Source organism: Pongo pygmaeus, chromosome 1 (assembly GCF_028885625.2).
Source record: "Pongo pygmaeus isolate AG05252 chromosome 1, NHGRI_mPonPyg2-v2.0_pri, whole genome shotgun sequence".
Classification (NCBI taxonomy): Eukaryota; Metazoa; Chordata; class Mammalia; order Primates; family Hominidae; genus Pongo; species Pongo pygmaeus.
Genome location: NC_072373.2, coordinates 194,791,717 through 194,802,620, shown reverse-complemented (window position 1 = coordinate 194,802,620; position 10,904 = coordinate 194,791,717). Strand labels below are relative to the sequence as shown.

Genomic DNA, 10,904 nt, shown 5'->3' with positions numbered 1-10,904 from the left:
AGAAGCTGAAGAAGTCTGCCTTTGTTTAGGGAACCAGTTCCAGAATCAGAGGGGTTGAGGATATAAAAGACCCTTGCACAAGAGTTGGTATTTACCCTGTCAGATGCTGCTACCAAGATTTGGATTGTGTACAGTTGAGGATTAAAAATGACTTTTAAGATGCAGTGTTTCATCTGGTGACATTTAATTTGATATTTTAAAATTGGGGAGGGTATTTTCAGCCACGGGGGTAGGGATGTGAAAGAAGAAGAAAGTAAGACAGAATTGGAGTCAGATGTGGTTTTGAGTCCCATACATTTATTAAGTGTTTAATATTATATGGTAAGTGCTTTAAAATGGTAAATAGTAAATACTTCTGTTATTCACTAACATTTGGGGAGGATTTTCTCTGTGCTGTATGTACATTACCTAACCTTACAAACTGTGTAAGGTACATGCTGTTCTCTCAATTTTTCAGATAAGAAAATTGAAGCCCGGAGAGATCAAGTGACTGATCCAAAGTCCCACAGTGAGGGGAACTGAAGATAGGATATTCTTTCTCCTTTTCCTCTTTAAAAAATTATTTTGATTAAAAAACGTATTACTGAAGCATAGGGACATGGGGAGAAATTATGAATGATTCCTCAGCCTGAATAAAATAGTACGTTTCATTAAGGCAACAAATATTTATTAAGGACCTACTATTTGCCTGACATTCAAGTGGGGTGGGGGGCACACAAGTAGTAAATAAATAACAGACTGGGCAAAGGGCTACCAAGGCAATACTGCAGTAGACTAACAGGTGCCCCACCATAGATGGGTGGTCCGGAAAAGGCGTCTCAGATGTCTTTCGTTGAGACGCAAAAAGAAGCTGTGGGGTAAGGAGTAAGGGGAGGGTGGAGAGGAGAGAGAGGGTTCCTGGCCAAGGGAACCAAAAGCAGAGAAGCTCCAAGTCAGAAAAAAGCAGCAGTTGGCCCGTTGGGGGAATTGGAAGCCGACCAGTATAGCTGTAGCACAGGCGGGGCCCATTTACGTCGTGCGTTTTCACCCTGGAAAGGAGTTTGGGTTTTCCAAGTGTGACGAGGCGCTATTAAAGAGTTTTAAACATGGAAATTACTCGATCTGATGTTTGTGTAGTGTCCTATTTGTTAGTCATCTTTTCCAAACTATAATACATTTTTTTCCTCCTAAAAATGGTTGTTAAAGCAGCCTAGGACTTAGGTCAATTGCGGTGGTCACTTGACCGCCTGTGAGGAGGCGGCGCGTGGGGTGGATCGGACTGGGCGTGGCGGGGGCTCAGGAAGGAGGGTGGCCCTACCCCAGCGGGCTCGGCTCGGGGCCTCCGCGGCAGGTCGGGGTCCTTCACCTGCCGGCTCCAGGTAGGCTACTCCTCAGGTAAGCCCCGCCGCCAGCCGCGACGTCGCCGCAGACAGGCACCGCCCCCACTCGTGCGGCGCGAGGAGTCCTGCCCCTCCGCGTTGTCTCCGGCCGGCACGGCCCCGCGGGGGACGGCCGAGCCCGCCGCATGTGGCCCGGCTCCCGGACGCCTCCCCGGCGTCCTCCGCGCCGGCCGCTCCCACCCCGACGTCGCTCCGGCACGGCTCGGGGCCCAGAGGCAAGGCGAGGACGCCGGGCAAGCCAGGCAGCGGAACTGACGCCGGCGGGCTTCCGGGGCGGCCCCAGGCAGGTCGGCGGCGGTGGCCCGCAGTCGTGGAGGAGCGTTGGGAGCGTCGGCGGCCGCGGGCGATGCAACTTCCGGACGGGACTCCCCTCTGTCCGCGCCTCATATCTCCCCTTCCTCTCGCCTAGTCCCGTGCCGTTTTCCGTCCGCGACTCTTCCGGCCCAGAGCTTTCGGAGTGCGGTTGCTCAGGGGAAGCCGTCGCCGCCCCCGCCTCGGGGCCGAGTGAGAGTGCCCGTCGCGTCGCGCCGCGTCGCCCCCCGGGCCGCTTCCTTGCCCCCAGTGGCGGGCTCCGTTCTCCCTCGAAGCACTCCCCCCAGCTCCATGAATGGAAATCGGCTCCGCAGGTGAGTCAGAGTCGCTGGGCCAGGTAGGGGATGTCACCCAGCTACTGTCCTCTGAGCATCCCTGCTCCTCCCGCCCGGCCCAGGTGCGCGAGGTGAGCGTCGGGCGGGCATCGCCCGGTCTCCCGCCCCTCGCCCTGCTCCCCTGCGACCTCCCTGCAGCCCAGCCGCAGTTCCCCGGGGGCCCCTGAGTCGGCGAAACTGCGAGGCGGAGAAACGCTTGGAGGGTCTAAGTTTGGGGTTATCTAGGCGGTATTACTCTTTGCTGGAGTACCCTTCTTCCAGACTTCAGAATGGTTTGCCATTGTCTAGTTGGAGTGCGTGTCCTTTAGCCAGGTTGTGTGTTCCGTAGAGGCTGGGCAGCCAGCCAGCTCCCTTACCTACCTCTTAGGGTAGTTGTGAAGATACACCGAGATAACGGATAACTTCAGATTAAGTTCGAAGGAGGTGTTGGTGCAACGTTAAATTCAACGTGGCATTGCTCCTACCCTCGAGTTCTTTTCTGTTGTTTGTGGCAACATGGTAGATAGTTTCTGAGGAGCTTGGAAATGTCATAGCAGCCTGGATCCCTGCTTATACGAGGAGGTGGATCTTAAAATTGCTGACAGTATTTTTTTTTTCATTCTCTATTCCTTAGAGAAGTAGTTGTCATATTCCTGGAAATTTGGAATTTAAGAAAACTGCTTTATCTCTGGGGGGAAGAGCAGCAGTCTTGCAGTCTTAAGAGAAAATTGCAACATGGATAGTACTTGTCCTTAAAAAAGGAAAAGTATTGTTTATGGTTCTAAAGTAATTAATTCAGGGACAGAAAGGTGTTGCATAACGGTTTGCCTAACAAATGATCATGCTTGGCATTTTATATTTGAAAGTATGCTTCAGACGATCACAAGTTCGTAAATTAATTTTCAAAATATTTGCGGGGCTGTCTTGTTACTAATGGTGTTACAAGTTCCTGAATTCCATATCTCTTTTTGCCAATTTGATATAAGAAAAACTTATGTAAAAGAAACCAGTGACATAACGATAGCTAAGAACTTTGTTGAATAGATTGAGTATTGTCAAATGGATGCAAAAAAGCACTCAAACTGGGGAGGTGAGATGGGGAGAGAGTTACAAATTTTTTTTTTTTTTTTTTTTTACAAATTTTGTTACATGGAAGTTTCTCTAATCAATTTAGACCATATCTCTTTTTCCTGCTCCATTGTTTCGCTTTCCCCCATATCGTCTTAAAAACAGAAAGTCTGTCTGGATTGTGAAAAGATTTCGACTCTTATTCAGTTTTGATTTGTGTATTTCTGAAACTGTCCTGCCCTGTTTAAAAAATTACCATACTACTGTTTTACTGTACAGGAAATGTGATTATTTGGCACCATAGGTGATCTTTGTACATAACTGTCCTGTTGTCAAGTCTGGAAAACAAATCATGAAAGTCAGACCCTTTATTAATCATCCTAAAACTTTTAAAGATATTTCAAAAAAGTTTTTAAAGTTTTTTCTTTTTCTCCGTAGGGTTTTTCATATGATATTGTGCCCTTATATATGGGCAATGTCTTAGAAAACATTTGTAACATCGAACCACCTAGTCAACTGGTACAAATAAGCCAAGTACAGCTCAGAAAATACATTTGACCTCTTCTTTTTTGGGTGTCCCATTACTGAAATGGATACCCATTTAGCTGTCTTCATGTTTGGGGAAGTGTGTAGTTAGATTATCAACTATATGCTTGGGTCTCTTGAAAAGTAAAGTTTTTTCTTCAGTACAGTTTATACATGATTGAATGTAGCCTAATAATTAAGATAAGCTATACTTTGGCTCAAGATTGACATCAGAAACAAAATTTTCATTATTCCTGAGACTTGTATATAATTGGTATGCTTAGCGTAAAGTTGAAAGCATAGCTGTGCAACTAAAGTTTAAGTCCATAATTTAGGCTGGGTGTGGTGGTTCATGCCTGTAATCTCAGCACTTAGGGAGGCTGAGGAAGGATGATCGCTTGAGCCCAGCAGTTGGAGACCAGCCTAGGTAATATAGTGAGACCTGCCTCTACAAAAAACAGAAAAATTCGCCAAGAATTGTGGCACATGTCTGTAGTCCCAGCTACTTGGGAGGCTGAGGCAGGAGAATGGATTGAGCCCAGGAGGCAGAGATTGCAGTGAGCTATGATCGTGCCCTACACTCCAGCCTGGGTGACGGAGCAAGACCCTGTCTCAAAAAAAAAAAAAAAAAATCATCATTTGACATGTATTTTGATTTTAAAATTTTAGTATAAATGTTCTCAAAAAGTCTATTGAGTCAGTATTGAATCTTGGCTTTCCAATTCTTTCGTAAGATTTTCTTTTGTGTGGAGATTCTCGGGAATCATCTTGTGATAGGATATTTTAAATTTTAGTTGTTTGGTGGATACACAGAAAACTGTTAAATTTATTTACATTAGAGAACCTTGAACACAAATACCATATAAGTTAGTATTTGTCTGTTCTTTCATATGAAATATTTTAAATGCTTTTTAAGGATATCTGGTGCAATCTACTGATTTAGTACCATCAGAACTTTGATTTAACAAAAAAAAGGCGAAATTAGTTAAAAATTAATCAACAGTTTAACATCTGTGTCTGTGACTCTTTAGTTGGGGAACATCTGATGAAACACCGTTTTTTATGGTCTAATTACTGCTGAACTAAGAGTGTAGGTTATGTTTCAGTTCTAAATAAAGTGGGAATAGGGAGCTGCAGAAATGCTTGATATTACTTCTCCTGAGTACTCATTTTTTAGGTCCATACTATTCTAGTCTGTGTTTTCAGGTAATGTTAGACTACCGTTTAGGACAGAGGAACTATACTTTATTATGGAAGAAAAACATTTACTTTTACCTTAAATTAATGACATGCAAATTGTTTGATGTTTGGTGGAAGTTTTATACAGTCTTGCAAAAGTGAATAGACTGTTTCGTTCTTATTTACACTTTTAAATTCGTGTCTGAAAATAGTTGTTTTAGAGTTCTGTGTTTATTTAATAATAAAAGTTTTAGAAAAGTTATTTGGAACCAAGTTCCAAAGTAATAAAAGTTGCATATATGGGAAGCTATAACTAAATCAAGATTGGGATTTGAATGATGTAGATAAAAATTATGGGTTAAAAATACCTACTAAAATATGTAATGCCATCAGGGTCCCAATTTAGTATTTAAAACAATCTTCTTTTTATTTATTTATTTTTTTTGAGATGGAGTCTCGCTTGCTCTGTCGCCCAGGCTGGAGTGCAGTGGCATGATATTGGCTCGCTGCAACCTCCGCCTCCTGGGTTCAAGTGATTCTCTTGTCTCAGCCTCCCGAGTAGCTGAGATTACAGGCGCGCACCACCATGCCCGGCTAATTTTTTGTATTTTTAGTAGAGACAGGGTTTCGCCATGTTGGCCAGGCTGGTCTTGAACTCCTGACCTGAGGTGATCTGCCTGCCTCGGCCTCCCAGAAAACAATCTTCTTTAATAACTTTGAGAAATGTTTTTGTCGTTATATAAATTTTCTCACTTGTAGTTCTTTGCCTTGAAGAAAAAAAATCAAATTACAGCTCTGTCTGTGGGCATGAATTTTGAAAGTGATAAAGGTTTTTCTACTGGGTTGTCACTTAAATTTTGGCTTGTGCTGCCCTGGAGTGACCATCATGACTTTGAAAATATATATTTATTGCACTTGACTGGCAGTGGGACTTACAAAAATTTACAAGATTGTTTTGATATTTGGTTTAGAATTTCTCTTTCAATGAAGGGACTCTGAGGGAAAACAGAAAATGAGACATAAAATAAATTTTTCCTTCTAAAAAAAGACTTAAGGGAAAAAACATGTAGATAACCTTCAAATATAATTCAGTTAACATGAAGACATTTACAAAATTACCCATGATTCTATCAGCTTCATATAACCATTCTTTACATTTTTAAACCAAATTCTAAACTAATCTGTTTAGTTTTTTAAAAATTAAGGAATTAAGTTACTTAGGAAAGCCATTACAATGAATGAAAAGATATCTAGATGCTACTTCATTTTGCTTTTTTGGAGAATTGTATGTAATAAGTTGGTAATTTAGAATTAATTTGTATTAGTTTATATCTTCCAATGGGAACATTGCGTTTTTTAGTTACTGCCTGGCCTGACAGTATGCAAAGAGGCCTGGGGCCCTGTAAAGGGGACATTTCCTGGAAGAATTCTCTGTTGTATATGGAAAAACCCTGGCTCAGAGTAGATTTCTTGCCAAATTGTCTAAGCTGATGGATTCTAGTTGAATACCATTTTGCTTTATAATATAGCCATCTAGTTTCACGTCAGTTTCTATATTCTTAAAATACTTGAGGATCTACCTGAAAGGTGAATTAAAATAGTTAATCTAACAAAACATATTATCTTACGGTACTTAAAACTAGAATCTTAAAAAGTAATTTATAAGTTTTTGTTGTTGCTAATGGGTAGGGGAAAAAAGACCAAAGTGATAATTCTGTTTTCAGGAAGGTAAAACTAAAAAGATAATTTATTTAAGATCAGTATCCTTTCCAGACCTGTTCAGTCTCAGACTGTTGAGATGAACAGCATTTACCAGACATTCCTACCTTCTAATTCAGTTGTCTTGGATACTGAATAGACCCTCATTCTTGGCTCATTAACAAAACAGATGTGAGAAAGAATATTGTGTGGTTTTTCAGCCATAATGGTTATGCTGTTAGGATACATGAACAGCCTTTCTGTATTTGGAGTTTCTGTGGTTTTCTGCCATTATCTGTGTTAATATTAATGACTTTCTTTGGCTAGCCACTGCTTAAAAAAACCAATTATTGAGATTCAGCAAAACCTTGTCACACAACTGATGCTTTCTCTTATACATTAAAATGTGGGCATTTTGTGGTTTGGTTATAATAAAAAAATGTGTGCATTAGTCTGAAATGTCAGCTTAAGGAAATGAAGAATTCCTTGTTTTTTTGTTTGTTTGTTTGTTTGAGACAGAGTTTTGCTCTCATCGCCCAGGCTAGAGTGCAATGGCGTGATCTTCGCTCAGTATTTTTAGTAGAGACGGAATTTCACCATGTTGGCCAGGCTGGTCTTGAACTCCTGACCTCAGGTAGTCCGCTCACCTTGGCCTCCCAGAGTGCTGGGATTACAGGCATGAGCCACTGCGCCTGGCCTAAAATTCCTTGTTTTACATCAGCCAGTTATTTTATGCATCATTTCCAAATTGTCAAGTTCTTGGGAAATCAGAACGTGGTATCTACAGTCTATTGATGTGAGATATTTTTAGATTAAAAAAATATTTTTTGTAGAGACGGGATCTTACTATGTTGCGCAGGCTGGTCTTGAACTCCTAGGCTCAAATGATCCTCCTGCCTCAGCCTCCCAAAATGCTGGGATTGCAGGAGTGAGCCACCATGCCCACCCATATTTTTAGGTTTTTCATTTGTAGAAGAAATTTTACAAGAATATGTTCTCAATTGTAAGCTTACATAATACTACTTTTGAGTCATTACTAATACTTGGTATTTTAACTGATTTCTGAATCTTCTAACAATATGAGAGAGACATAGTATTTCTGTGAACTTTAAAAATGATGAAAGAATAGATTGCAAAATGGGCTCTTACTAATAACAAGGGAAATGTCCCCTTTTATTTTCAAGGGAGGAAATGCCTTTTAAAAATTGTTTCTCACTCCTGTAATCTCAGTGCTTTGAGAGGCCGAGGCGGGTGGATCAGCTGAGGTCAGGAGTTCGAGACTAGCCTGACCAAAATGGTGAAACCTCGTCTCTACTAAAAATACAAGAAATTAGCTGGGCATGGTGGCGGGTGCCTGTAATACCCGCTACTCGGGAGGCTGAGGCAGGAGAATCCTTTGAACATGGGAGGTGGACATTGCAGTGAGCTGAGGTCACGGCATTGCACTCCAGCCTGGGCAACTCAAAAAAAAAAAAAAATTGTTTCCCAGCTGGATGCGGTGGCTCACACCTGTAATCCCAGCACTTTGGGAGGCTGAAGCAGGCAGATCACGAGGTTAGGAGTTCAAGACCAGCCTAACCAACATGGTGAAACCCCGTCTCTATTAAAAATACAAAAATTAGCTGGGCATGGTGGCGTACACCTGTAATCCCAGCTACTTGGGAAGCTGAGACAAGAGAATTGCTTGAACCTGGGAGGCGGAGGTTGCAGTGAGCCAAGATCGCGCCACTGCCCTCCAGCCTGGACCACAGTGCGAGATTCTGCTCAAAGAAAGAAATAAATTGTTTCCCATACTGCCACCTGATAAGCTTAACCCTCAACTGGCTGGATGTTCTATAAGTGATTATTTAATTGTAGTGAGCCTAATAATAAGTGCGGTATGTTTGGACAGATTCATTGAATGAAAAAGTGGAATTAGCAGGTAGGAGGTTCCTGAAGTTCCGTGCTGTTTACTACGTAGCTTTGCAGACTTAACTTGTATAAAATCAGAGACATTTCATTAAGTCAGATTTTGAGATCAACACAGTATATTTCTTTTTCCAAAACAAAAATGTATTCTTTTTTTTTTTTTTTGAGGCGGAGTCTTGCTCTGTCACCCAGGCTGGAGTGCAATGGCATGATCTCGGCTCACTGCAACCTCCGCCTCCTGGGCTCAAGCAATTCTCCTGCCTCAGTCTCCCTAGTAGCTGGAATTACAGGTGCCCGCCACCACGTCCAGCTAATTTTTGTATTTTTAGTGGAGAATGGGGTTTCACCATGTTAGTCAGGCTGGTCTTGAACCAGACCTGACCTCAGGTGATCCACCTTTCTTGGCCTACCAAAGTGCTGGGATTACAGGTATGAGCCACCGTGCCCGGCCCAAAAATGCATTCTTTTTCTGATTATAAAATAATAACTACATGTTTATTACTTTAAAAAACAAATGATATAAGAATGTCTCAAATAGAAGATGAAAATATGATCCTATCCTCCTGATAAAACCATTGTTAACTCTTTCTTATATATCTTCCCAGACATCCATCCGTCTGTCCATATATTTATCATACAAATTGTTTCTAACCTCCTTTTTCCACTTAGTAATGTGTCGTAAATATCTTTCCCATATCATTACTTACATCTATATAACAGTATAGTAATTTATACTGAGTACATAGCATTTAATTTTATCTGTATATTGATCAGTCTCATTGATAGTGGTTTAGATTTTTTCCAGTTTTTTGTTATTATGACTAAAACTTTGTAAGTATTCTAGTACATATGTCTTTGTATACTGGTCCAGTGCTTGCTTTTGGATAAATTGTTAGAAGTAGAATTATTGAAACAGTATTCCATGAATATTAAAGAAAATGTTCCCAGTGAAAATCTATAATTTGGTAATTGGCTATAGTATATGTTATAGTTGATTTTTATTTATTCACTGCTTGTTTTTTTTCATCAGTCACATTTGCTGTAGGCTATTGTTTAGCTTTAGACTTTCCAACTGGTACACATTGGATTACTAGATGAGTGAACAACATGGACACATGTATACTTTGGAAATGTATGGTTTTATGTTTGAAATTTAGTTTGGTTAGTTATTATCCAGTACATACAATAACTGCTGAAAGAAAAGTTTGATATAGAGAGAAAGTCCAGATAGTGCTTTGTATTTCTGTGTAGTTATATTTCCAACTCTAGTGGGCAGTATGTATTTGTTAAATAACTAAAATATGCTTCATTGGAAGTATAATTCATTGTACTGACAGAATTGTTTCATCTGCTAATTTACATTAGAATATTTTCTGGATACTAAACTTGATTAGTATCTATAGAGTTCTGTTCATTGCTTATTCATGCAACAGAATTTTGCTTTGTGCCAAATTATTTAAAAAGCACCAGGTAAAATAATGACAATGGAGAAAAAATTGACAGTGTGATATAGTGTAAAAAGCATGGGTTTTAGAGACAGATTCTGGCTCTTAAATTAACTGAAATTTATTAATGATGTGTTGGTATAGGTTTGAGTACAAGTGTTCTCCTCTTGTAGGGGGTCTGTGTGTATGTCAGAGCAGGAGGCCTGGGACATATGGGAAATCTCTACCTTCTGTTCAATTTTGCTGTGAACCTAAAACTTCTCCAAAAAATAGTCCATCAGAAAAAGTTAACTGCTACTTTGGGCAGTGCATTTAATCTTCCTTAACCTTAATTTTCTTATCTGTACAATGGGATAGTAAAAAGAGATGACACATGCAAAGGAAATGGCCATTTCTCTCTTTTTTATGATATTTTACTATAGAGAATTTAGGATGTATACAAATACGCAGAACTGTATAATAACCTCTATTGTACCCACCACCCAGACGTAGTCATCAACCCACGTCCAATCGCGTCTCTTCTACTTTTCCCTCTTTTATATTTTTGAAGCATATTCTAGATATAATATGATTTTATTCATATTTAGTAGTAACTATAAAAGTTATGGACTCTTATGATATAGTACCATTCTCACAGCAAAATAATAATCACATAAAATTTTCTAATCATTGTTCAAATTTTTACTTGTCTCACATACTATTTTTTAAACTGTTTGCTTAAAAAAAAATTTTTTTTTTTTTTTTTTTTTGAGATGGAGTCTCACTCTGTTGCCCAGACTGGAGTTCAGTGGCATGATCTCGGCTCACTGCAACCTTCACCTCCCAGGTTCAAGCGATTCTCCTGCCTCAGCCTCCTGAGTAGCTGGGATTATAGGCACGCGCCATGACGCCTGGCTAATTTTTGCATTTTTAGTAGAGACGGGGTTTCACCATGTTGGCCAGGCTGGTCTTGAACTCCTGACCTCAGGTGATCCGCCCGCATCAGCCTCCCAAAGTGCTGGGATTACAGGCATGAGCCACCATGCCCGGCCTAAAAAAATTTTTTGATTCAAAATCCAAATAAGTTCTACACATTG

At 40.6% G+C, this 10,904-nt stretch overlaps 1 protein-coding gene across 1 annotated transcript in view; it reads left to right on the top strand.

Moving 5' to 3' along the window:
* Window positions 1–1,265: 1,265 nt before the first annotated feature.
* AGO3 (argonaute RISC catalytic component 3) overlaps window positions 1,266–10,904 on the top strand; it is a 139,386-nt gene continuing 129,747 nt past the window's right edge. Inside the window, exons 1-2 of the mRNA XM_054496081.2 lie at window positions 1,266–1,358; window positions 1,789–2,005. Coding sequence (XP_054352056.1) covers window positions 1,987–2,005 — 19 coding nt within the window. The 5' untranslated portion in view covers window positions 1,266–1,358; window positions 1,789–1,986. The remainder of the gene's footprint in view (window positions 1,359–1,788; window positions 2,006–10,904) is intronic.